The sequence below is a fragment of the Saccopteryx leptura genome, chromosome 8 (genome assembly GCF_036850995.1).
Source record: "Saccopteryx leptura isolate mSacLep1 chromosome 8, mSacLep1_pri_phased_curated, whole genome shotgun sequence".
Classification (NCBI taxonomy): Eukaryota; Metazoa; Chordata; class Mammalia; order Chiroptera; family Emballonuridae; genus Saccopteryx; species Saccopteryx leptura.
In genome coordinates this window covers 70,496,196-70,523,360 of record NC_089510.1, presented here as the reverse complement: position 1 = coordinate 70,523,360, position 27,165 = coordinate 70,496,196, and the positions used below count along the sequence as shown (strand labels likewise).

Genomic DNA, 27,165 nt, shown 5'->3' with positions numbered 1-27,165 from the left:
TATTATCTAATCTTATTTCCAATTAACTTCACATTTTTCATGCACTTCCTCCCAATAAGAGAAACTGAGTGCTTTGTTCTATCTATACCATCAAGACTGTCGTTCTCTTTCTCTCCCTCCGCGGTAGGATGGGAGCCAACCTTCTCTAAGAAATCCTCCCAGATGAACGAAGTAGCCTCCCAGACCCCTGCCCCCTTCCCTGTGCGGTGTGTACATTTGGGCACCAGGGCAGGCACTCTGAGCCACCCTGTTCGTCCTTATCTCTCCTCCACACCCTTTCCCCTCCTCCCAACAAAAGCCACCCATCCACATTCTCTAACCAATCTCCTGACTTACATTTGAAACCATTTATTTGTCTGGCGTGTCTATCTCCATATAGGATAATGTGACTATGTGATTTTCATGTGTATATCAATGTTCTGGTCACTTTGTATTTCTTGTGGGTACAGTCTATATGTTTGTGCATGTGAAATACTGTTGTACTGACACAAGGACTTTTGTGGGCCTACTTCCAAATGACCTGAAAGGAATATAATGGTAATAGAATCTTTGCACATAAATACAACACACACATATGATAGTTGGGGTGGGTGTATGTGGGTTTTCTGTCAGGAGTTTATTTTTGCATATGTGAAGAAGGGAGGTGATTTGCACTATACTAATAATGAATCAACCTACTTATGGGTCACTATCAGTAAACCCCTTACAAATCACATTATATAAATACTTCTGTCTGTGGTCTTACATGTATATGGCACTATAGTCTCTGAGTGGATAATAGTGTGCTGAGTCATTCTCCCAATAGGAAACATATGAAAAGTATTGCATTGTTCAAAATATGCTAAAGGGCTTACAGAGAGCAGTTACAAAACATTCCGAAAATCTAGTTTGAAATAACAAGCACAATATTGTAATCACAATTTCAAACTGATTCAGTAATCTCCTTTTAGTCCCGTCTTATTCCTTTTATAATAAGAAACCCAAAGCTTTTTACTTTACTTAAGTATATGGATCTTAACCTTGTTTTTTTATGTTCTGAAATATGCACAATTGCAAAATTGTTCATAATATTACCTCTGGTTTTCCTTCCTTCCTTCCTTCCTTTCTCTCTCTCTCTCTTTTTACCGCTGTTAGATGATAATGTTTTCTCTGTAAGACGAGGACATTTCAGGAATAAATGAAACCCATAAAGGATTTAGTTACCTTTTCCTTCAGCAGAAATTGACATTCTCCTGCTTTTGTCTAGTGATGTGCATTAAGTACTTTGAGGAGGGAAAACAGCTTGAAGAGGACATTGAGGCGGACATCGTCACAGCTGATCATCCGAGTGATCTCAATCATCACAGTTGATCTCAATCAACTAAAGAAACGCGGGAGGCACTTCCTGGAGTTGTCCTGCACACGTAAGTGGATTAGGTGGGACCCCTCATCACCAGCACGCCGGGTTGGCGGCAGAGGGGAAGGCCTGGCTGGGCTTTGGCAATGACACCAAGAGGTGCAAGGAACTCGCGCGGGCAGCGCGGTGGGAGAGGCTCCCCGCCGCGCCCCCGCCCTCCGCGGGAGCCCCGGGTGGGGTGCGCTCGGAGTTGCGGCTCCAGTCCGCGCACCGCGAGGGAAGCGAGCGAGTCCGTCCCTCTAGCGCTGGCTGCCCGGTCCTCGCCCAGGATAAAGAGCGGCATGTTGTTTCTGAGACCAATGACTTTCGCTCCGATGTCGGGAGAGCCGACCTCCGATTTGGGAGTTTAAGGATCTGGCCTCGGACTTGGTGAGTTTTGCTTTAAGTTCTCTTTGAAATTCAACTGGGCTTGAAGGTAAAAATCACGAGGGGGCGGGGTCACCCTCCACTTCCACCCGCGACCGCCGCCGTGCATTTAAAAAGCTAACCGCCGGAGTGAGGCTTTAGTTTGCTGTAAATCAGTTTCCTTCCTTCCTTCCTTAGGCCCCAGGAGCTCGCGGCAGACGAGGTGGTAAGAGCTCCTTTTACCGAGAGCAGCCTGCCCTCAACAACTCCTGCTCTAAACAAAAATAAAACGAGGGAACTGTACTCAGTCCAAACTTCTGTCCCACAGATGAGGAGCTGTCGCTTGTTCTGAACGAGCGGGTGATCAGCCTAACAAATTAACCTCCTAATGGAATGTATTGAGACCAGTTGTTTCATATGTAATTAGTATGTGATCGGTCGTAAGACAAAAAAAATTGCTCTACAGCCGACCGAACCTGCAGGGCCGCGGCCCGCCCCCCGCGGGGGAGGGTAGTGATCCTTCCCTGGTCACTAATAGGGGAAGTTCTCGCGCTCCTGCAGAGTAAAATTTCCACACCCCTGACGGGCTGTTCTTTGTGCCGGGGACCGGGGACGGGCTCCCGGCCGGCAGTCAGGCTCGGGGCCGCCCAGCCCGCGCCCCGCCCCGCCCCTGCCCGGCCGGCCGCCCGCCGCGCCTCCCCGCGCCTCCCCGCCGGAGAGCTCGGGACTATGGAAAGGAGACCCGGAGCCTCTGCGCGCTCTGGCCCGGGCGCGGTCTCCTAGAGCCGAGAGAGGAAGAGCGTCGCGAGGAGGCCGGGACACGCTCGTCCGCCAGGAGGGCTCCGGACTTCGGGTCGGAACGCGCGCTGGAGCCGGGGAGCGCGCTCGGCGTCAGGGAGCCGGGCGGCCCTGCCCGCCGCGGGCCCGGCTGCGGGCGGCCCCGAGCGCGCGGCGGGGAAGGAGGGAGCGCTTCCTCCCGGAGCGCCTTTGTTCGCTCCTAACCCGGGGCGGGCGCGGATAACCCAGCCCCGGGTCGAGCCGCCACCCAGGTGCAGCAGGTAGGCCGGGGGCCCCGGAGCTCCGCAGGGGGTTGTCTCCCGGGGTGTGGCTGGTTCCCCCTCGTGAAGGAGCTCCGGCGAGGCGGCTGCTGCGCCGCGGTGCCGGGACCCGCCCGAGCGCGGGAGCCCCGAGGCCTCCGTTTCCGGCGGGAGGGCCCCGGACTTGGCTGCTGCCCCTAGGCTGCAGGGGTGAATTCGGATAGAAAGCCGGCGTCGTGGTGGAAATTAGGAGCCACCAGAATGGGGAAACTTTCAGCGAGTTACTGGCTGGGGAAATGGAGACTAAGAAGTGGACAGGCAGGGGGAACTGGGAAAGGAGATCTCTTCTTAGCGGAAAGGTCTCATAACACTTTTTTTTTACTGTATAATTTTATTTTGCATCCCAAAGTAACACAGTCAGTTGCTTACCGGATAGGTGAAAGTAGCAACTTTTCATCCAGTTCGGATCACACACCTTATATATTTTCTTTTCCAGTGTTGGTTTTCAAAGGTTATGAGTCACGTTAAAGGACATCTATGGCGAAACTACACAATGACTAGTGGTGGCTTGTCGCTCATATTTAGGGTAATTCTCTGATGAAAGTACAGCCGTTAGAATTGGATTGTTCCTCTGTGCCTTTATTTTGGGAAAGTTTGCCTGGTCCCTCTGGAGGAAGGGAGAAGGATGTGAGAAGCTGAAACTGACCCAGAAAAGGATGAAGGAAGCTGGTTATATTCAAGAGTGGCGGTGAAAAAAATCCCATCTGAACTTTCTGTAAGGGGGACTGGTGATCAGCAGCTGAGCTTTTAACTTTCTCAGAAGAAACTTAGATTTTGTATCTTGGTACAGGGGAGGCGGGTCTGCTTTTTTGGGTCAACTCTTCTACTTTAAAGCAAGATACATTCAATACCTGAAATATTTTCTTTATATACTTAAAATGTACCTTCTCTCTCCCTCCCTTTCCCCTGTCCCCTGTCTCACAGACACTCCCTAAGAGTATTTATTGAGTATATTATTGAGCGCTCAATAATATAACCCATCCAGGTCCTCCGGGAGATCTTACCCTGATGACACCTTAAGGTGGGGATGAGTGTAGTGACAGGGAAAGTTCAAGCTGAAGCCCCGAGGAACTGATAAATGAGGGGTAATTAGGAGGCATAAATGATATTGCACATAAGTGCTTTGTCCAGCCCCCAACCCTCAAAAGGTGAAGAATTTTCAAAATAAAGTGTAGGCTATAGCAAATTAAAAAAAAGTCACTCTATAGTTCACTAAAATGGAGATCAACTTTCCCTTTTATAAAAGACATTCAAATGATGAGAGCATAAAGAAAAGAAAAGTTTCTAATTCTCAAATATAGAATAGCTTGAATCGTAACTCATGGGTTTTGACTGATAAATGGGTCATCTTTTAAAATGGGTCACTTTGGCTAAAATCATTGCACTTGGTGACTTTCAAATTGTAAACGTAGAGTCTTTCTGAGGACCAGCTGCACTCGAATTCATGTAACAACAGAATGTGGTGGGGGTAAAAAGAAACTGGGAAAAATTCAGAAGAAAATAATCTTTCCAAAGTAACAATATATCCTATCTTTTTGGAACTTTGTATATGCTCAATTGAATAGATATAAGCTTTGCATTTGATGTCACATCTTTTTTGAGGGGAATTTTATTCCACTGTTAGAACAATTTTTTAGAAGAGATATAGAAAGACAGGAAATGAAAGAAAGATGAGAAGCATCAAGTCATAGTTGCTTTCACTTTAATTGTTCACTGATTGCGTCTCGTATGTGTCTTGACGGCGGTGGGGGTGGGGGTGGGGGCTCAAGCCAGCGACTTTGGGAATCATGTCGATGATCCTGCACTCCAATTGGAGACCACAGGGTTTTCAACCAGGATCAATGCTCTATATATGGGGATGCCATGCCAGGCCATTGTTAGAATAATCTTGGGAGGAGATGCATACATTGTATCTATGTTCCAGAAATTGAAGCACACATATTACTACAAGAGCTCTGTCATTTGACAGAGAAACTGCTAGCAACGATTTAGCTAGAATAGTATATATTTAGACTATCAGGAGGTATAAGAATCTTCATGTTTAAAGGTAAGAAAGTTGATCTAGTGAGACTATCAAATTTTAAATAAACAAAAGTGATTTTTTACATTTTAATGCTGGAAATTCAGAGACTGACTTTGCTCTATAATTTTTAAGATTATCTTATGTAGTGAAAGCTTTAACACTAAAAGCCCTTCTTCTACAGAAAGGAATGTTCTACCAACTCTTCAGGTAATAAGCTTCCAAGTTCAAAATACTATTACACAGCTTTAGATCCACCTACGATTTCATATTTTTGTCATTTATTCCTTCCAATTCTTTTGACAAGTTCTCTAGACAAAGTACCGGTAAATTAAAAGGTTGAGTGAACTCAGGTTTCCTCCATAATTTACAAGGCCTTATAACCTTTGGTTGTGTCATCATTATTGAAATATATTCTTAAGTGCTTGTGAGAACCATACTGTTTTTTCCTGTCAAGGACAATGGAAGACCATGTTCAGTCAATTAGTAGTAATATGTGTTAGGGATGTATTAAGTGGCCCTTAGCTATCAGATCAGTATTTTTTTAAAAAGACAAACAACTCATATCTAATGAGTCTTTTTTTTTTCAGAAAAATATTAAGAGTATATCTTATCATTTTGCAAGAAAAATAATCCCTGAAGACTGTCAGCCATTTGCTACCATTATGGTAAACACACACACACAATTTCTAGAGAAAGTGAGTACTGAACACCTGATCTGAACCATACTTTGTCAATAAATTATCTCAAATGATCCTCAAAAAACACGATGTGGTATGTGCTGTGTAGTTTAGAGACCAATCAAGCTCATGTGACCAGTAAAAATGGAAGCACCAGAATTTAAATCTACCTTTGTTTAGACTCTAAAATGTGGTTGTTTCACTCTCTGGCCTCCACCAGCTCGATTCCAAGTTGCACCAGGATCTTTACTTCCTCTGGTGAAGGATCTACACCGGAAACATCACTGAAGCCTTGATTCCCACTTGGGGCCTACTACACGGTATGTGAGAAATTATTATTTGTTGAATTAATTAAATGCAGGCCTTACCTACTTTCAGGGCTGCCCAGCATAATGCCTGGAGTAGGGTAGGTGCTTAATAAATGTTAGTTAACTTTATATATATATATATATATATATATATTTTTTTTTTTTTTTTTTTTTTACAGAGTCAGAGAGAGGGATAGATAGAGACAGACAGACAGGAACAGAGAGAGATGAGAAGCATCAATCACTAGTGTTTTCATTGGGACACCTTAGTTGTTCATTGATTGCTTTCTCATACTTGCCTTGACCGCGGGCCTTCAGTAGACCAAGTAACCCCTTGCTAGAGCCAGCGACCTTGGGTCCAAGCCAGTGAGCTTTTGCTCAAACCAGATGAGCCCTCGCTCAAGCTGGTGCCCTGGGGGTCTCAAACCTGGGTCCTCCGCATCCCAGTCCAATGCTCTATCCACTGCGCCACCGCCTTGTCAGACTAACTTATTATATTAAATGTTGATTAGCTGAGACAGAAATGTACTATATATACATCACATTTTATGCCATGATTTACTTTCTGTACTCTGTAAACCCTCAAGCAAATGTTGTTTCCAAATATAATGTCCAGAACAGAGCCTATGAATTGCCATTAGACAACAGGCTTGTATGTATAGCTTATATAACAGTTTTATAATGAGTTAGCTTGTCAACCTATTTCTAAAGCACTATTTTTCATATCATGTTTAAAGATAAGTTTATTATAATTGGACCTCGGCTCTGTATGATTCCTTTTTCTTTCATTTCATCCAATACCTGTTCATTGAATACTTGCCTAAAGCATGTCCCTTGAGTCCTACACTTTTTCTCTCCTTTCCTTCCCTCCTCTTACATTTTTTTTTTTAATCCCCTTTGCTACATTGGCTCTCCTCCCTCAAATCCCCTGTTGTCTTTGTGGAGGAAGGATTTTTTTTTTTTAAACAGAGAAAGAGAGAGAGAATCAGAGAGAGGGATAGACGATGGACAGACAGGAACGGAGAGATGAGAAGCATCAATCATTAGTTTTTCGTTGCGCATTGCGACCCCTTAGTTGTTCATTGATTGCTTTCTCATATGTGCCTTGACTGTGGGCCTTCAGCAGACCGAGTAACCCCTTGCTCGAGCCAGCAACCTTGGGTCCAAGCTGGTGAGCTTTTGCTCAAACCAGATGAGCCCATGCTCAAGCTGGTGACCTTGGGGACTCGAACCTGGGTCCTCTGCATCCCAGTCCAATGCTCTATCCACTGCGCCACCACCTGGTCAGGTTGTGGAGGAAAAATTTTATGCATCCAAAGGACACAGGTTCACGAGGTCAGTTTTGCCCATTGTCTAGTGCTACTGGGATCAAGAAAAGGAAGGAGGGAAAATTGAGGTGGAGGGTTGGGAAAAGGATGTATCACAAAGAAAATGAGAACCAGCTCTGACAAAATGCAGGTGGTAGATAGTAAAGCCTAAGTGACTCCAAACTTCAGACAATGAAGGAAATTCTTTGCTTTCTTGGGTGCTTCTCTCGGCCCTGTCCCACCTGCTCCCCTGCCCTCACCCCAGACGGGAGCTCCAGGAAGGGCAGGGGAGGAGCTCAGGGCCGGGACCTGGGCCTCAGCTGGAATTTATGGAGGTTAAGTGGTGAGCCCCAGTCTCGGTACTTCTGTTTCTTCTGCAAATTGGGGAGGTTATTTCTCCCTGATAGTTTGTTGTGAGATGTGAAGTTAATACAGATGTGAAGCATCTGCAGGTGCCCGCTGCACAGTAAACACACCCGTGTTAGTGACTGTTGCTAGAGTGGGCAAACGGAGCCGTTAATTTCTTAGGTAGGCAGGACCAACACTGACAAGAATTGTATTTAAAATAGCAAGCGGCCCTGTCAAACCAAACAACTGTGCTCAAGAATGAATACAAAGAGCCAAGCTTAGGAAAGCAACTGTTTGACCTTTAAAAGGCTTACTTTATAGTGTAGCTTTTTGTTTGTTTAAAATTCTATACACTCAAACTCATTCCTGGAAATTTTTAATGGCTTTTCATATAACTCCTGAATCATAATACATACTCTCTCATCCTGTGTACTAGTTTCCTTAGCACCTGTCTTTACTCAGGGCCTGTCTATATTTGTTTGTTCATTTGCTATTTCCCTGTCTGTATTTTTCCCATAACCTGCAAACAGAAATCTACACCTTTGTTAACTTATAATGAAACATAAACTTGGTTTATATGGGTGAAATGCTTATTACTGGATTCATATGTTGGTTAGACCCAGTTTTTCCTCTGTCTCACATCCATGCCTGTTATGTTGGGATTTAAAGCCTTTAGACTAACAAACACTGAATCAAAAACTAACTCTTTAAATGTATTCTTTGTGTAGGGATAACAGCTCCAAATGACTTCTACTTTTGGCTCATGACTAGAGCAAAAACTTCAGCTAGTCACAGTCACAGAAATACCTAAAGGCAGCTGTTGGGTAGGACTGTTTCTTTTTTATAGGCCTTATATCTAAAACCTCAATTTGATTAAAGAATAAAATAAAACAGATTATATGTGAGTTGTGAATTTAAATGTCAGGTTGCGCCTGACCTGTGGTGGTGCAGTAGATAAAGCGTCGCCAGTTCAAAACCCTGCACTTGCCTGGTCAAGGCACATATGGGAGTTGATGCTTCCTGCTCTTCTCCCCCTCTCTCTGTCACTCTCTCTCCTCTCTAAAAAATGAATAAATTAATTAATAAATTAAATTTCAGGTGACTTTCTTCCTTCTTGAGCAAATAAAATAGGCAAACAGTACTAAACAGTAACTAGTTGTATTTCTCAGCACCAATTACTATAACTATTTACTAAGAAAAATCTATGAAAATCAAATTATAGCCTTTCCAGTAAATTCAGGGCTTTTTATTCCTAATTTCTTTTAACATGGCAGTTTGGCCTCTGAGGATTGGTCCTAGCTATGTTTAACAGAGACTAGATAATCAGATAAGTCAGGTAAAAATTTTTGGAATGTAGAACAAAATGTAAGATAAAGAATAGACAGAAAATGCTTGCTTTCTTTTGTATTATACCTGGACACAAAACAAAAATTGTTTAGCACGTGAGATTTTGTCATAAAAGTTTAAATGTGCCTGACCAGGTGCTGGTGCAGTGGATAGAGCGTCAGACTGGGATGCAGAAGACCCAGGTTCGAAACCCCGAGGTCGCCAGCTTGAGCACAGGCTCATCTAGTTTGAGCAAAAGCTCACCAGCTTGGACCCAAGGTCACTGGCTCGAGCAAGGGGTTACTCGGTCTGCTGAAGGCCCATGGTCAAGGCACGTATGAGAAAGCAATCAATGAACAACTAAGGTGTCACAGTGCACAACAAAAAACTAATGATTGATGCTTCTCATCTCTCCGTTCCTGTCTGTCTGTCCCTGTCTATCCCTCTCTCTGACTCTCTGTCTCTTAAAAAAAAAAAAAAGTTTAAATGTAAAAGCTATAAAGTACTGAGGCTTTTTTCTTTTTTTAATTGTGACTTATTAGAAGAGTATCATTAGTTTATATTCTTACTTTTATCACTTTTCAACGCTGTGTCCCAAATGAGTGCCCTACTTGCCGCTCCCCAGTGCTGACCCTGACCTGCAGTGTGTCCTGGCCCTGACCTGCAGTGTGTCCGTCCTGACCTGCAATGTGCCTTAGGAAATGGAGAGGGTTGGCAAGCCTGGAAATTTGTGACCCACAGGGGGTGAGAAGCTGACCTGTGATGTCCTCTCCTTTCTCTGTGAGGCAGGAGGTAGATGCATCAGCTAAGGGTGGGAGGACAGGTCTCAGGAGGGGAAGACAGCAGGGCTGGTGGAGAGACTGGGGAGGGAGAAGGTCCAGGACAAATGAGGGACAGTCACAGCATGCAGTGCCCTGCCCACAGCAAGATGCTGCCGGGCGCAGTGTGCTGCCTGCCCCACGGGTCACTCGTTCCTCAGCAGCCTGGCGGGAGCTGTGGGAGCAGAGAAGACGGGGAGACTGAGGCAGGGGCTGCTGGGAGGGAAGGACAGGAGCCGAGGAGAGGAGGGCAAAGGTGCCCGATGACTCCTCCCCTGAGTCAGAGAGGGGGTAGGAAGAAAGGTCGGGTGCGGTGACAGGGTAGGGGGCAGGCAGGGGTGGGCGGAGGAGTCTAGAAACATATACAGAGCTTGTGGTTGAAGAGTGAGTATGTGTACTAGAATTTAGAATTAGAAGAAACGAAGTTCCAAGTGCAACTACATAAAGGACTTTCTTGTTGATAAACTGTCCTGTGTGTAGCAGGAAAGAAGTGTGAACACGGTGGTGGATACATTATACCTCATAAAATAAAGTTCCTTAAACTTCCACGTGTTTTCTTTCTGCTCAGAGAGCCCACCCATCTTCGGTCCTCCATGATTACCTGCTGGGCTTCTTTCTCTACCTGCTGTGTCTCCAGCATCTCCCACTCGGCCCAAGTCTAAACCAGACATGTCCCCCTCACTCGAACTCCGGGAACCAGTTTTCCCTCCTCCGTCAGCCATGCTTGAAACTAGATCCCCCCCCCCTCCTTAACCCCCATCTCAGATCACTCATCAGGCACTGCTGGGCTCTTGTTTTTCTTAGAGGGTCTTTCTTATCCCTTCCTTCCCTCCCCACTGCCCTCACCTCATCCCGACCAGGCCCTCACCTCATCCTGCGTCTACACGAGGCCCTGAAGGAACTGTGTCCTGATCTCCACCCACCCTACACCCACCCTGCAGCAGTCCCCTTTGCATAAAGCTTAGTTCATGCTGACAAGGGAGTTATCATTAAAAACAAAAACACAACCTTCTGTGACTTCCTGCTGTCCCGGCAGCTCTCCCTGGCTCCTCTGTCTTATGTTCAAGGTTCTCCATAGCGGCCCCAACCGCCCTGCTTTCAAACACGGGCCTGGTCCTCACATACTGCCCACACTGCCATTCTTGCCTTTCTTGCCTGAAAGAGCTTGCCTGTCTTCCTGCAGCCACCCAGATCCTGCTCATGCTCAGGCCCTCCTGGTCCAGCGGCCGCTGGTCTCTGCTCCTAGGGACACGCATTGTGCCTGGAGCCGGTACTGCCCAAATCGGCGCTGACACGCGGTCTGCACCTTCTGTGCCGTGTCGTCGCCCATGGGAACTGCTTTCATGTGGGCACATGAGTCTTGTCTCAAGCGGACAGTAGCTGCTTTCAGACGGGAGACTATAAGATATCACTTCATGACTCCCACCAAGCCTGGCGCAACTATTTCCACAGTGCCTGCTCAGGTTCTTGTAGGACCCATTGAAACGGTGGACACTGAGGTTGTTCAACTTGAACTTAAAAAGCAGGCATTACCATCTTGACTAGAACTTCAAGATTTATAGCAGGTTTGATGATAATTTAGGGTCACAGAAATAGCCTCAACCAAGAAATGAGTTGACGGTGTGGGTGAAGTAAGTGGACAAACACCCGGGGTCTCTAAGGAAAACGGGGAGTCTCTGTGCACTAACCCGTTTTGTTTTTCAGAAAAATTTAAAGAGCTCCCTTTGGAAGAAATATTGTTGAGTAACTGAGGGGCACAGCTCCCAGACTGAAGTATTTGGGGTGGGCTCTGCACCTTCTTTTCTGATATTCCTACTTCTTCTGACTACTTTTTTTTTTTTTTTTGTATTTTTCTGAAGCTGGAAACAGGGACACAGTCAGACAGACTCCCGCATGCGCCCGACCAGGATCCACCCAGCATGCCCACCAGGAGGGCGATGCTCTGCCCATCTGGGGCATTGCTCTGTTGTGACCAGAGCCATTCTAGCACCTGAGGCAGAGGCCATGGAGCCATCCTCAGCGCCCTGGCCAACTTTGCTCCAATGGAACTTTGGCTGCGGGAGGGGAAGAGAGAGACAGAGAGGAAGGAGAAGGGGAGGGGTGGAGAAGCAGATGGGCGCCTCTCCTGTGTGCCCTGACTGGGAATTGAATCCGGGACTCCTGCACACCAGGCCGATGCTCTAACACTGAGCCAACCGGCCAGGGCCCTGACTACTTTTATCTTTCAGGGAAGACAATATTAAGGATAGCTGTTCCTTCTCAGTCCCAGCAGAAGCAAACCCAAGTTATTTTCCAAATATTTGCATATTTTCCCTTAAGCAGTTCTTTGTCCTGCTCTCCCCTACAGTCTTTCCTGTTTCCTATTTTCAGCAGGCTCTGAGCCATGCCATTTCTATATCCCCTCATTAACAATACCCCGATATGCACCTCCAATTTGCAGATGAAGTCACCACCTCAGAGTGCAGTGAGGGTTGCCCGAGGTTACACAATAAATCTGGCCCCAAATGGGGGTAGCCCTGGAGATTCCAGCCTGTTGACTGGTCACCGCCCTGGCTCGGGCACACAAAGGAAGCTGCACCCACAGCATTCTGTCAGACGTGCTGAGCTTTGCTTTGTGAGTATTGCTGGGATTGCCTTGTTCTGCAGGGCCCAGCATTTTCCTTCTCTGAGTCTGGCAGGTCTGTGGGCTGGTCCCAGTCCCCTCCCCTGCCCCTGGACCAGGGAAACCAGAAGATGTGCTTTGGAGAAGCTGTAAGACTGCAAATCAGAAGAGTGGGTGTTGATTGCATGTGTGTGGACTCGTTAGCAAAGCCAGAGTTGGGGCAACCTTGTTTAGTTGTAGTTAATGAATTTAAATCCAGAGGTGCTTTTGCTTCTGGTTGGGAGAGGCCGCCTAGCTCCTATGTTCAATGTGGAGGCATTCAGGTGTTCTTTTGTTATAGCAGAGAAACTGGGTGCTTCCCCTCCTTTGATCAGCACTGTCCCTAGAGTTTAGTTCTGATTGATGTAAAGGGTGGCTAAACAATTCAAGCTGCAGGTGAAGATATCTTGTTTAGAACTCTACATGGTGTACTGAACCTAAATACGTGGCGTGGGTTGTTGGCTTAGTGACAGTCCTCTGTTATTTTTCAGAAAACTGTTTCTTACTCTTTGCAGTCAGCTGGGAACAGTGGAAGAAATATAGGAAAATAAGGCAAATAAATATGTGATGGAGACCTGTGGTGGCGCAGTGGATAAAGCGTTGACCTGAAACGCTGAGGTCGCCGGTTCAAAACCCTAGGTTTGCCTGGTCAAGGCATATATGGGAGTTGAAGCTTCCTGCTCCTCCCCCCTTCTCTCTCTCTCACTCTCTCTCTCTCTCTCTCTCTCCTCTAAAATGAATGAATAAATAAAAATAATTAAAATATGTGATGGATATGGGGGGATAAAATAAATATGATGGGCTGCGTGCTGGGTTATAGTAGTAATGTTCACAGCAGCCACACACCAACTGGATGAGTAACAGACCCCACTCATTGAAGCGATACCAGGAGCTCTGTGAGTCAGTGTTCATGTGGAAGCTGAGGAGTTAGGCTTGTGGGCTGATTGTCTAGCAAGGAGGTCTGACTTGTAAACAACTGTGAGTGGGTGCCAAGCCCGCTGGTATTGGAACATACTGAGCACTGCTGCTCAGAAGCTTCGTGTTTTTTTTTGTTTTAGTTTTTTTTTTTTTTTTTTACGAGAGAGAGAGCAAGAAAAACATGTATTTGTTCGTCCACTTATTTATGCATTCATTGGTTGACTCTCATATGTGCCCTGACCAGGGATCCAACCCACAACCTTGGCATTTCGGGACAACGCTCTATAATTAACTGAGTACCTGGCTGGTACCAAAAATGGGACACTAGTTTTGCCTGTGGTTGCAAAGGCTACTCTGTCAACCCCCCCAACACCCCAACACTCCCACCCCCGTTCTGCTGGAATTGAAACTGCAGGTTAGTTTCAACTGAGAATTTTCTCAGAATTCTTAAACACATGCTGTTTTAAAAATCTGTGATGCCGGCCTAGCGTGCGGAGGACCCAGGTTCGATTCCCGGCCAGGGCACACAGGAGAAGCGCCCATTTGCTTCTCCACCCCTCCGCTGCGCTTTCCTCTCTGTCTCTCTCTTCCCCTCCCGCAGCCGAGGCTCCATTGGAGCAAAGATGGCCCCCCCCCCCCCCCCCCCCCGGGCGCTGGGGATGGCTCTGTGGCCTCTGCCTCAGGCGCTGGAGTGGCTCTGGTCGCAACATGGCGACGCCCAGGATGGGCAGAGCATCGCCCCCTGGTGGGCAGAGCATCGCCCCTGGTGGGCGTGCCGGGTGGATCCCGGTCGGGCGCATGCGGGAGCCTGTCTGACTGTCTCTCCCTGTTTCCAGCTTCAGAAAAATGAAAAAAAAAAAAAAAAAAAAAGAAAATCTGTGATGCAACTATGAGTTGATGCTTCTCATCTCTCTCTCCCTTTCTTTTCTTTTTTTTTTTTTTAAAGACTTTATTTATTCATTATAGAGAGGGGAGAGAGAAAGAGGGAAGGGGGGAGGAGCAGGAAGCATCAACTCCCATATGTGCCTTGACCAGGCAAGCCCAGGGTTTTGAACCAGCAACCTCAGTGTTTCCAGGTTGACGCTTTATCCACTGCGCCACCACAGGTCAGGCTCTCTCTCCCTTTCTGTCTGTCTCTGTTTCTCTCACTTAAAAAGAAACAAATCTGTTAAGAATTTGCTGTTACTTTGGTTAAGCCTCCAGTTCCTTCAGCATGTCTGGTGGAAGATGCCGAAGTGAAGAGGATTTTAGCCTTCAGAGGTGGGCTGTTATCTAAGGGAGCATTGTTATGACTGAAAGGAGGTCTCCCTATGCCCCCACCCATGAAATGTGACTTTGCAAAGTTTAGGCAGATGCCAGTCTCAGAAACTGATGTTTTCTGTTCTCTTTCTCACCCTAGGTAAAGCATTTGGTCCAAGACCAGCCAAACCAAAGTAGAAATAGCTAATGATTGATCTTTCTTTTATAGTAGCACTTCTTACCTTTTTAGTGGTAAAGCATAATAAAAAGTGTTTTTGGGGATTACTGTACTATGTTCAGTCCACTCTGCCAGTCTCTGTTCTGTGCTTTCATTTCTTTTTTAATACTGTATTGTATCTTTCTAACTGGTGCTAGCTGTCTTAAAATCTATGCCATAATAAGGCAGTGGTCCCCAACCTTTTTGGGCCACGGACTGGTTTAATGTCAGAAAATATTTTCACGGACCAGCCTTTAGGGTGGGATGGATAAATGCACAAAATAAAATTATGCGACCGGCATAAAAACTGTGGTATTTTTAAATATAATTGTCGAACTTAAGATATTTATTGGGCTAAGTTAAAGGAGGAACGAGCATGTCCTCATTATTTAGGCTGTATTTAAATTTGTTATTCTGACAAGGTTTCATGTTATTTATTCTTTCTCTGCGGACCGATACCGGTCCATAGCCGGGGATTGGGGACCACTGCCCTAGGGGGCCCTAGCCAGGTAGCTCAGTTGGTCAGAGCATCATCCTGATATGCCAAGAATGCAGGTTTGATCCCCCAGTCAGAACACATAGGAATTAACCAATGAATGCATAAATAACTACACTGCTCACAAAAATTAGGGGATATTTTATTGCTTCATATTCATTTTGAAATATCCCCCAATTTTTGTGAGAAGTATAGAACTACAAATCAGCATTTCTCTCTCTCTCTCTCTCAAATCAATTAAAAAAACAAATCTGTGCTCGGGGGATAAGACGTTCCTTCCCAGTACTGATTACCCTGGACAAAGTCTCAGTGGGGCTTGGCTCTGCTCTCTGGTCCTCGTTGGACTTTCTGTATGTCTGGCCTTTGCAGCTGTCACCCTAACATGGAGTAATCTTGGGGGATGGGAAATATTTGGATGTAACAGGCTTGAAGTCTGACGGAAGCCCCACAGCCAAGGGCAGGAGGGTACTGCAGGGCGCTCCCTTGTGTGCACCTGGTTTCCCATCAGGAAAGGAGGGAGAACTTGAGGGTGGGGTCTGCTGCCCTGGTCTGGGGGAGATCATGATGACATGAAGGGGCGAAGAGAGATTTAGAAGAAGAAGTTCACCGGATTAAATAACTGGGTATGGAATGGAGGGAAAGGAAGACTTAGATTTCTGACATGGATGTATGGGGTACAGGCAGACACAAACAAGGAGAAAAATGGAAACAGTACAGAAACAACATGACTATAGATTTGGGGGCTCACAAAGTCATTTTGGCTAGAGAGTTTAGACTACTTTTTAGAAGCATATTTCAAATCCTTGATTAGGAACCTTTTTTTGGGGGGGTGGTGACAGAGAGAGACAGACAGAGGGACAGATAGGGACAGACAGACCAGAAGGGAGAGAGATAAGAAGCATCAATTCTTTGTTGTGGCACCTTAGTTTGCCATTGACTGCTTTCTCATATATGCCTTGACCTGGGGGCTCCAGCAGACTGCGTGACCCCTTGCTCAAGCTGGTGAGCCTTGCTCAAACCAGATGAGCCTGTCTCAAGCTGGCAACCTTGCTGTTTTGAACCTGGGTCTCTGCGTCCCAGTCCGACGCTCTATTCACTATACCACTGCCTGGTCAGACCCTTGATTATGAACCTTGATTAAAAAAATCTTGCCTGGCCTGACCTGTGGTGGCGCAGTGGATAAAGCGTCGACCTGGAATGCTGAGGTCGCTGGTTCAAAACCCTGGGATTACCTGGTCAAGGCATATATGGGAGTTGACGCTTCCTGCTCCTCCCCTCTTCTCTCTCTCTCTCTCTCTTTCTCCTCCTTCTTTTCTCTCTAAAATGAATAAATAAAGTCTTAAAAAAAAATCTTGCCTGACCAGGCGGTGGCACAGTGGATAGAGTGTTGGACTGGGATGCAGAGGACCCAGGTTCGAGACCCCGTGGTCACCAGCTTGAGCACGGGCTCATCTGGTTTGAGCAAAAGCCCACCAGCTTGAACCCAAGGTCGCTAGCTCCAGCAAGGGGTTACCCGGTCTGCTGAAGGCCGCGGTCAAGGCACATATGAGAAAGCAATCAATGAACAGCTAAGGTGTTGCAACATGCAATGAAAAACTAATGATGCTTCTCATCTCTCTCCGTTCATGTCTGCCTGTCCCTGTCTAACCCTCTCTCTGACTCACTCTCTGTCTCTGAAAAAAATAAAAAAATAAAATAAATTAATTAAAAATTGGGAAAATTATTTCATAATTAAAAAAAAAAAAATCTTACTCTGTCCTGCTGGATAGCTTGGTTGGCTAGAGTGTTGTACCAAAGCGCAGAGGTTGCTGGTTTGATCCCTGGTCAGGTCACACAGAAACAGATAGATCAAGGTTCCTGTCCCTCTCTTTCTTCCTCCCTCTGTCACTAAAATCAATGGAAGGAAGGAAGGAAGGAGAGAGGGAGGGAGGATGGATAAGGTGGGAAGAAAGGAAGGAAGAAGGAAAAGAAAGGAAGGAAAGGAAAGGGAAAGGAAAAGGACAATCGTACTCAAATTCCTGTCTCGCCTGGGAAAGTTTTATTGGATCTTTATTATGAATTTTCGTTTCATCATTCATCTATTTTGCTTCAATTGCATAGCTACTTCCATCCTACCTCTATTTCAAATCAATGTAATTATGGGTAATATCCATTTGAGGGAGCTGAATTTTATATAAGATGACAGCTATTTTTGAGGACTTTTTTTTTTAAAGCTGAGGAGAGAAAAGGGTCTTTGTATTCTAAATGGGCAGACAGTAGAGAGTGCTTCTTTCCCTTTCTTCTACTCCCCTAAAAAAAGCAAATAGCTGGCCCTGGCTGGGTAGCTCTGTTGGTTGGAGTGTCGTCCCATTACACCAAGGTTGCAGGTTCGATCCCCAGTCAGGGCACATACAAGAGACAACCAGTAAATGCAACAATAACTGGAATGGTCTAACCAGGCGGTGGCGCAGTGGATACAGCGTCAGACTGGGATGCGGAAGACCCAGGTTCGAGACCCTGAGGTCTCCAACTTGAGCGCAGGCTCATCTGGTTGGAGCAAAAGCTCACTGGCTTGAGCCCAAGGTCGCTGGCTCGAGCAAGGGGTTACTTGGTCTGCTGAAGGCCCACGGTCAAGGTACATATGAGAAAGCAATCAATGAACAGCTAAGGTGTTGCAACACAGAACGCAAAACTAATGATCGATGCTCCTCATCTCTCCGTTCCTGTCTCTGTCCCTCTCTCTGACTCTCTATCTGTAAAAAAATAAAATAACTGGAATGACAGATATTTCTCTTTCTCTCTCTTTCTGTTTTTTCCTCTCTCAAATTAATATAAATAAATAAACAAATAAACAAACAGCTGTATGCCTCTCTAAGTGCCAGCTGCCTCATTACCTTTTGTCTAGGTCAGACCAGTTATATTTATTTTGCAAGGAATTAAGAGAAGTTTATTTCTTTTTGTAACCCACTACCCCATTCCCTGTTGTCTCCCTAACTCTAACAGGTTACACGGACCCTCCCGAAGGGACGCAGGGGGCACCTGAGCAGAGCCGTCCCTGAGCCTGCTGAGGGATGCCGGCTGGGGCTGCGGACCTGCCGGTGTCCTCGTTCTGCACTGTCTGCCATTTATTTGCAATCTCGGTAAAAATGGTATTAAAAGAAAATATTTTGTGAAATAAGAATCTCCTTTTACATTTTTAATCCCCAACCGATCTTAAGATGGACATCTGTTTTAAAGAATACGAAGTTCTATGGTCTGGAAGAAGCAAATGCCCGTTTAACACTGACCCTAAGTAAAAATGGACATCAGAAGGTTTGTTAGTGGCAGAAGAGTGAAAAAATGGCAGGTTGCCCAGTTATTTGCCACTTGTTTTATACTGAGCCTCATGATTTTTTGGGAACCGTTTGACGATCACATTGTGAGTCATATGAAGTCCTACTCTTACAGATACCTCATCAACAGCTACGACTTTGTAAACGAGAGCCTATCCCTGAAGCACGGGCAGGGCGGGGCTGCTCACTACCCGTACTTGATCAACCATGAGGACAAGTGTCAGGCACAGTCTGTCCTCCTGCTACTCTTTGTGAAGACTGCTCCTGAAAACTACAATCGACGTTCTACAATCAGGAAAACCTGGGGCAATGAGAAATATGCTCAGTCTCAACTTAATGCCAACATCAAAACTCTGTTTGCCGTAGGAGCACCTTCTAATCCACAGACAAGAGAAGAACTGCAAAGGAAACTGGTCCAGGAAGACAAGGTGTACAATGATATAATTCAGCAAGACTTTGCCGATTCTTTCTATAATCTGACTCTTAAATTACTTATGCAGTTCAGTTGGGCAAATACCTTTTGTCCACATGCCAAATTCCTTATGACTGCTGATGATGACATATTTATTCATATGCCAAATCTTATTGAATACCTCCAAAGTTTAGAACAAATTGGCGTTCAAGACTTTTGGATTGGCCGTGTGCATCGTGGTGCCCCTCCTGTTAGAAACAAACACAGCAAATACTATGTCTCCTATGAAATGTACCAGTGGCCAGCTTACCCCGACTATACTGCTGGAGCTGCCTACGTGATCTCTAATGACGTAGCTGCCAAGGTCTATGCGGCCTCACAGACACTTAACTCTAGTCTTTACATAGATGATGTGTTCATGGGCCTCTGTGCCAATAAGATGGGGATAGTACCACAATACCACGTGTTTTTCTCTGGGGAAGGTAAAACTCCTTATCATCCCTGCATCTACAATAAAATGATGACATCTCATGGACATGTACAAGATCTTCAGAACCTCTGGGAGGATGCCACAGACCCTAAAGTAAAAACAGTTTCAGAAGGTTTTCTTGGCCAGATATACTGCAGGATAATTAAAATAGCTCTCCTTTGCAAACTGAACTATGTGGACACGTACCCTTGTAGGGCTGCCTTTGCCTAATAGTACTTGAATGTTGTTTGTTGTCACTGTCACTGAGCCAAACCTGGATGAAAAACCTTTAAACGTTTGTCTGTACCCTAAGTGAAATAAGACTATGAGAAGAAAAAGAAAAAGAAATATTTTGAAAGCCCAGTCTCTCAGGATGTTTCTTTGATTCTAGAAGCTATTCAGTATAACTCACCTACTTCATTGTCTAACTCCATTTCAAGGAATTTATATTTAGAAAAGGTTGATGAAAACAAAACTAAAAGTAAATTCGAGTTCTCAATGCCACGTACAGTTTGCAGATTAAGAAGTTAGTAAAGAACACTGGTGTTAGAACAACTGCTTTTGGAAAATACCAGGTAAATGTAGAGTACAGCATTTCAAAAAAAAGGAATATATTAAACTAGGTATACAAGTTAATTTTTTATTAAATAGCACTTGATGGAAATGGTGGGGGTAGGGGAGGGCGGGCTGAGGAGAAAGGACATGAATCTGGTACAAGGAAATCTCCTGTTCTTCAGAGGAGACTTAGGAAAACGGACAGCAGGTCCTCAAATAACCTGGTCTTGTTAAGAGTCATTCTGTTATAATGTTGATAAGATGCTTTAAGAACTTAACCCTTATTTATGTCAATTAGCCTGTAAAATTATTTCATTATACATTGTTCTGCTGAAGTTCCAACAGATTATCGGCAGTGTTAAGTGAGGACTTAAACTATACACAATTTCTTTATAAATAGCCAAATCACTTATTGTCACATCCATGTAGCTGTTTTACCTAGTTAGTGTTGGAGCCATTTAAAACATATTTATATCTTTTTTTTTTCACAGTTTAATGTAAAATTGGAGAAGTCATTAGCTCTGCCCTAACTGGTACTTTATATGTTTTTTTTCTTTTTGATCATTAGAAAGTGACACACAACATGGGCAGCTTGTTACCTATGGGGTCCTGTAGAGAGAAATCATTATCAATTCAAGTAAGCTGATTTTAATTCAATGAACTTTTCAACTGGTTTTTAAATACTCAATATCAGTCTGTTTTTAAGGTAGTTATTTGAATGTAATATGTATGCATAGAGGAATTTAATAATGGAGAAGACTTCAAGAGGAAAGATAGAACATTAAAAGACTTTTCTCCATAACTTATAAAATTCTTAGTGTCTAAATTATTGTAACGATTACTAAAATTAGCCCACCCTTACCCAGCAAAGCCTCATAAACCACAGTATTTTGATCCAAGTTCAGATTTTAAAATTGAGAGTATTAAGCATCACATCAAAGCTATAGTACCTTTAAAAAAAACCTACCATCTTCTTTCATCAAAATAACTATCAGAGATATCTTTAACTGTTAAATACTTCAAACTTGAAATCAAAATGAAAGATAGAAAACTTGCCAGAATGAGGTTTAAAGCACTTAGAAAGCTTTGTGTTCCTTATAATCAGAGAGATGTGGTTGAGATCTAATAAAGTAAGTTTCATTTATTTTACAAAGCAGGGTAGAAATATGGCCATGATGCAAACAACCTCCCCTCAGTACAGAAAGAACTCGGTGATGTCTGTTATTAGGGGGGGTAGATGAAAGCCAAAATAGCAATCTCGGCAAAAGCAGTTGTACTGATTACAGAACCTTTATCTGTCGAGGTACTTGTTAGGGAAAACTAAAAGGTCTCCCATTTAATTAGATGATGTTTGAAACATGGAAAACAACTAAAAAAAGAGTTCTCAGTAAACACAACTAGACGATGGCACATGTAGTATTTTTCTGGTATGTTTACAGAAATTTTTTTTGTTCATTTTTTTCTATTTTAAAATTTGAGGCTTGTTTACATTGATTGCTCAGATAATTTAGAAGTTTTAGCTAATGTCCGAACTACAGTGTCAACCATTGTAGTTTGTAGTTACTTTCAGAATAGGTTCAGGGTTTTTAGATCATTAGAGTTTAAATTTTTCTGAACAATTAAAAAAATTGTAGGGAATAAAAGCACAGTTTGACAAAGCAGATTTTAAGTAATTTTTATTAGTTCATTCTTTAATAACCATCTGCCTCTTGGCCATGCATACCTTGTGTTATCTATACTTGTAACTGTTTAAATTCTTCATTGGTTGAAAATGTCACTGTCTTTCGGGCCATTGAAATGATCTTGTTTACAGCAATACTTTTGTGAAACAATTATTTATTTGTAAAAGAGCTCAACTGTGTTCATCTCTTTATTTTTGCTTAGAATAGAATGCTGTAAATATAAAGAAAACATGAAGGCACTTCCTTTTTTAATAAGGAAATTGCTAGATGCTTCCTTCAATCAGACTTGAAAGTATTGAGAAGAATATTTGTAAATACCGAAAAAGGACTCCAACCTTTTAAAAAGGAAGATTGAACTTCGGTGCTCCAATGCAGGGCTGTCTTAAAAATCATAAAGAAAGGGAAAATAAACTATCAGCTGGATGGTCACTTGAGTAGAAGATGGTTGTACACAGTGTTATTGCTAAAAACTTTTTACCTCTTGGTTGGTTTGCATCTTTTTTTTTTCCACATTATTAATTTTATACCAAAATGTTAAATATTTATATTATTTGAATTTTGCCTATTTGTCAAAATAATTAGTGGTTTTTAAAAAAATACATAAATCTGTGATTTACAATAAACAATTTAAAAATTGTCAGCAAAGGCGTATTTTCACAAAGGTTTTTAAACTGCTGTGTGAACACCACTTGTTAATATGTACTTGGCTTGTTCTGTATAACGGCAGAGGCCTGTAGGACACAACCCTAATCCTACTGACTTGCTGTTGTGCCCAGGAAGGTGTGTCCTCCGCACCACGGAGCCACCTAGAATGCCTCTTGTGTGTGTTAAATGACTTATGTTGGACTAAGTGAGGTTTTCTTCTAACATTCTTTTGGAAGGGATAAAATAACCTGCAGCCATAGTGCCTTAAGACACCATTTGAAAAGGTCATATTTTCCTTTTATTTGATATCATGAGCTGTCTGAAAGTACATTCAGCTTTAGCCCTACTTTTTCCTTTTTTTTAACCCTTTGAGTAGTGAGTTTTTGTCATGCTCGCTGACCCTCGGGAGTGAGGTTCTTATCAAAAAATGAAATTAGTTCCAATTATAGTTTTGTTAACTTAAAATCATATTTGTTTGACAACCAATTTATGAAAACAAGACGAACATACATTTGCCTTTTTTTAATGTTACCTTACACATTTTTAAAATAAATCGATGATACTCTGGATGGTCAGGAGGACATACATGAACGTTCGTACTACTCAAAGGGTTAATTCAGAGAGAGGAGGGGAGGCAGAGATAGATTCCTGCATGCATGCCCACTGGGGTCCACCTGGCAAGCCCACTAGGGAGTGATGCTCCCTTACTCAGCAACTGAGCTCTTAGCACCTGAGGCAAGGCCATGGAGCCATCCTCAGTGCCCAGGGCCAACTTGCTCCAATCAAGCCATGACTGCTGGAAGGGAAGAGAGAAAGAGAAGCAAGACAGGGAGGGAGGGAGAAGCAGATGGGCACTTCTGTGTGCCCAGACTGGGAATTGAACCTGGGACATCTACACGCCAGGCCAACGCTCTACCACTGAGTCAACTGCCAGGGCCTAGTCCTACTCTAATGTCAGCAATGTTCTCAGGTTCCTGTTGGGTCATTTGGTGCTTCCATATATTTATACCTCATATGTTCTCATCTACTTTTTACCTGATTGCTGCTCACTTCTTAGGATAGTTTATGGAGTGATTCAATCTGTATATATTTTTTAAAACTTGGATGAATCTGATTTATTTGGTTATACTAGAACTTTTTACTTGCAAGGCATGGTTGGGGGTATTTGTTGTTGGGACTAAAATGATGATCACTTGGAAGAATTAATTAACTTGACCTATATTTGGGACTTCAGTTGAACACCATAGCTGCAAGGAAAATCAGACTGGAGAACTCTCAATATGCAGGGTCATTCATTCTGTTGTAATGAGAGAAATGGATCTAGTTGCCCTGCAATCATTGCATGGTGCAGTGAAACCAAGGCCTCAGTCACAGCCTTTTTTTTTTTTTTTTTTATCAAGTGAAAAGCAGGGAGGCAGAGAGACAGACTCCTGTATGTACCCTGACCAGGATCCACCTGGCAACCCCTGTCTTGGGTTGATGCTCTGCCCATCTGGGGCCACTGCTCTATTGCTCGGCAACCAAGCTATTTTAGCACCTGAGGTGAGGTCATGGAGTCATCCTCAGTGCTCAGGGACAACTTGCTCATTTGAGCCATGGCAGCGGGAGGGGACGAGGTAGGGGGGAAAGGAGTGGAAAAACAGATGGTTGCTTCCGTGTGCCCTGACCAGGAATCAAACCCAGGATATCCACATGCCAGGCTGACACTCTACCACTGAGCAAACCAGCCAAGGCCACAGCTTTCTTTACAATAATCCTTTGCTATAGACCTCCCAGGCTCTTTGCTGTCTTCAGCAACAAACCGAATCTCTTCTACCTGGTTTTCAAGGCCTTATGTAATCTTCCTCTCCTTTCTTCATTCCCTGTTGCTTTAATGTCCCATTGCCTCTATAACCCATCACAAATCTCATTCATGACCACATCTGTAAATTTGGTTCCCTTGAGAAGAACACTTTCTCCTGTACCTGTTGAAATCTTGGGAACCCAATCCTAACTGTTCTTCCCTCAAATATACACATATTATAAATATACAATTATCACATATATTATTGTGTTACCTACTAATTGTTTCATGTGTTTTTTCCAACTAAAACATAAGTTCTGAAGGTAGGAACTGCACAGTGCTATCAAACTGGCTTAAAGATTTTTTTTTTCTTTCAAATATAATAAAGTAATATTATTCTGGCTAGCCACCCAAATATGAAAAAAAGATTAATTATTCAGAGCCCTAATAAACGCTATGTGACATAATATTTTATCTATAATACTTAAAAGTTTATAATTTATTTGATGAAATCTGAATGCTTACCCATATATGCCAAGCATATTATATCTATCAACTCCAGCCCCAACAATTTGTTATGCATAAAAACTCAACTGTAGTAAGTCAAAAATGAATAAGAAAACAGATTAAACTGTTACAGCAAAGATTAGTGATTTTAAGGTATTCAAAGCCAGTGGTAGAAGAAAAACAGTAGTCTTAAAAATTATATCTTCTGATTAACCCACTAGCTATTTTTGCCTTTCCTCAAAGTTCTTTTGTAAGAATCATAAGGAGACTGTAGTTGTCTCTTTGCAGCCTCAGGGCAAGAGCAGACTAGGAGTCACCGGAGTCATGGCAGGACAGGCGTTTAGAAAGTTTCTTCCCCTCTTTGACCGAGTATTAGTTGACAGGAGTGCTGCGGAAACTGTAACCAAAGGAGGCATTATGCGTCCAGAAAAATCTCAAGGAAAAGTATTGCAAGCAACAGGAGTAGCTGTTGGAGCGGGCTCCAAAGGAAAGGGTGGAGAGATTCAACCAGTTAGTGTGAAAGTTGGAGATAAAGTTCTCCCAGAATACGGAGGCACAAAGTGGTTCTAGACGACAAGGATTACTTCTTATTTAGAGACGGTGATATTCTTGGAAAGTATGTAGACTGAAATAAATCACTGTTGTAATGGCATCGTGTGAAGCTGCCCATTCCACTGAAGCTCTGAAATCTTTCATCATGTAAATAATTTCTGTCACTTTTATAATAAACTAATGATACCCAAACTGTGATGACATCCAGTGTCTCTTAAAATTTAGTTTCACTGTACTGATATAAACATTTCCAAATAAATATATATATATATATAGAATCATAAGGATATTTTTGTTTCATTAAATGCTGTAATTTTTCCTTTGAAGTTCTTATTAGAGTATGACTTCATGGTCTACTGTAAATGAACCCTTTGAGTAGTACAAAGGTTCATGTACATACATCCTTGTGCCTTCTGACTATCCAGAGTACGATCGTACAAAATTTTTATTTTAAAAATGTGTAAGGCAACATTAAAAAATGTCAAGTGTATGTTCTTGTTTTCATAAATTGGTTATCAAACAAACATTTTAAGTTAATAAAACTGTAACTAACTAATTTCATTTAAAAAAAAACAACTCACTCCTGGAGTCAGTGAGCATGAAAAAAACTCACTACTCAAAGGTTAATACAATAATTCATTAATTAACTTAAAGGGTTCACTTAATTAAGACTTAATATTATAAGACTTATAAAAGACTTAAATTCTAAAAATAAAATTACAGTTTTAAAAGTAGGTAGGGTTGTAGGAATAGTCAGAAAAGTCCCAAAAGATATCCCATCACTTGAGAAAAACAACACCTTGCCAAGTACTGCTTTTCAGAGACAACTAAACACACTTTCAGATGTGCTGGATTCAGCCACTAAGGATTCAAACATACATTTCAATCAGTAAGAACCTACATATTTCCTTGAGTGTCCCTTCAAGTGAAAGAATATAAAGTAGTATAATTAAAATAATATTGGCTTTAATCAAGGAGCAAGTTCCTAAAGATGTTTGTTCACATTCTATAAGCAGTTTTTAGAGCCCTAAGAGCTAAACATGAGAGATTAAAAACAACTCATAAGGCAGTAAAGCAAATGCTGCGAGCAGAGTGCTGGAACAGAGGTCATGATAGGGATTCTGAACACAGAGAAGGTTCTTCAAAAAATGAATTTCCCCTTGTACTTATGGTCTTTACCACTGAACTCCAAACATTCACATGCATTGCAAACACCTTCCTGTGTAGGCCAAAAATAGCATTAAATTTGTATAAATTTTGTCTCTTGGGAACCCACTGCCTTTAAATGTTTTTAAACCAACTTCAATTAATAGCAACAGTTTTCATTTACTATTTTCCTGATGTGTGTGTGTGTGTGTGTGTGTTTTTAACATTGAGTATCCTTGGGAAGTTGGTTTATACGATGTCATTTTCAGTTCTTGCTTGTTGCTTTTATGAGATCCATGAGTTTTGTTTTCAGGCACACAAAAGAAGATTAGTATATAGAGTAAATATGTGATTTTATCTGGGAAAGGTAAGTGATAAGATTGAAAATAGAGGACACTCTACCCTGTTCTCCCCTCAGCATGTGCGCGCATGCGTAAGGACACGCGCCCGCCAGCGCGCAGGCACAGGGTTAAATGACTTCTACAGAGGGATCTGCAGTCTTACCTGCTAGGGGAAAGATTGTCAGGCTGCTCCGGCTGAGGGTTCTCCCCATCACGGCTGCTTGCTAGCATTTCTTCATTCTGAAATAAAAGAGATTTTGGTAAGATAGTCTATTTTATTTGTAGGGGAGCTCTCAATCTATAGATTTCTTTCCCACAATTTCTGTTTTCCATTGTTTTTGTTTTTAATTCTCTAGATGATAATTCTCCAGTTTCTTATCTTTTTCTTTTTTGGGTTTTCCCCAACAATTCTGTGGACGTTACTGTTGACTCTTCAAGTTTCCTTTAGGAACATCAAAAACTGATTTTGAAAACCAGGTGTTCTTTTTCTTGGAGGACGGGCTATGTAGGGCCAGCGGCCACTGGCATCATGGCCATGCGGGTTCACACTGGATTCTGGCAGATGGTAAAGAAAGAGTGGAGCCAAAAAATGGTTGGCCATTCCAT

General features: G+C 43.1%; 2 protein-coding genes and 1 pseudogene across 16 annotated transcripts in view; 2 read left to right on the top strand and 1 right to left on the bottom strand.

The window, feature by feature from the left end:
• Positions 1-27,165, bottom strand: part of MCF2L2 (MCF.2 cell line derived transforming sequence-like 2) — a 261,068-nt gene that overhangs the window by 86,158 nt on the left and 147,745 nt on the right. For all 14 annotated transcript variants that reach the window (XR_010746835.1, XM_066347779.1, XM_066347777.1 and 11 more), the window contains one exon: positions 26,723-26,799. Coding sequence is in view for 13 of the 14 variants with exons in the window: in XM_066347779.1 (XP_066203876.1) it covers positions 26,723-26,799 (77 nt within the window). In the remaining variant the exon portion in view is untranslated. The remainder of the gene's footprint in view (positions 1-26,722; positions 26,800-27,165) is intronic.
• Positions 1,646-22,235, top strand: B3GNT5 (UDP-GlcNAc:betaGal beta-1,3-N-acetylglucosaminyltransferase 5). 2 transcript variants are annotated; one of them, XM_066347792.1, is made up of 3 exons: positions 1,646-1,765; positions 5,759-5,858; positions 18,139-22,235. In XM_066347792.1, the coding sequence occupies exon 3, from the start codon at positions 18,434-18,436 to the stop codon at positions 19,577-19,579; it is 1,146 nt and encodes a 381-aa protein (XP_066203889.1). In that variant the 5' UTR covers positions 1,646-1,765; positions 5,759-5,858; positions 18,139-18,433; the 3' UTR covers positions 19,580-22,235. The 2 variants fall into 2 exon arrangements, with proteins under 2 accessions (XP_066203889.1, XP_066203888.1); XM_066347791.1 differs by lacking the exon at positions 1,646-1,765 and adding an exon at positions 2,389-2,799.
• LOC136380009 (10 kDa heat shock protein, mitochondrial pseudogene) lies at positions 24,431-25,350 on the top strand (annotated as a pseudogene).

What these genes read in the sequence shown, in the direction of transcription:
- B3GNT5 (XM_066347792.1), top strand. Translation starts at nt 18,434, where the DNA reads ATGGACATCAGAAGGTTTGTTAGTGGCAGAAGAGTGAAAAAATGGCAG.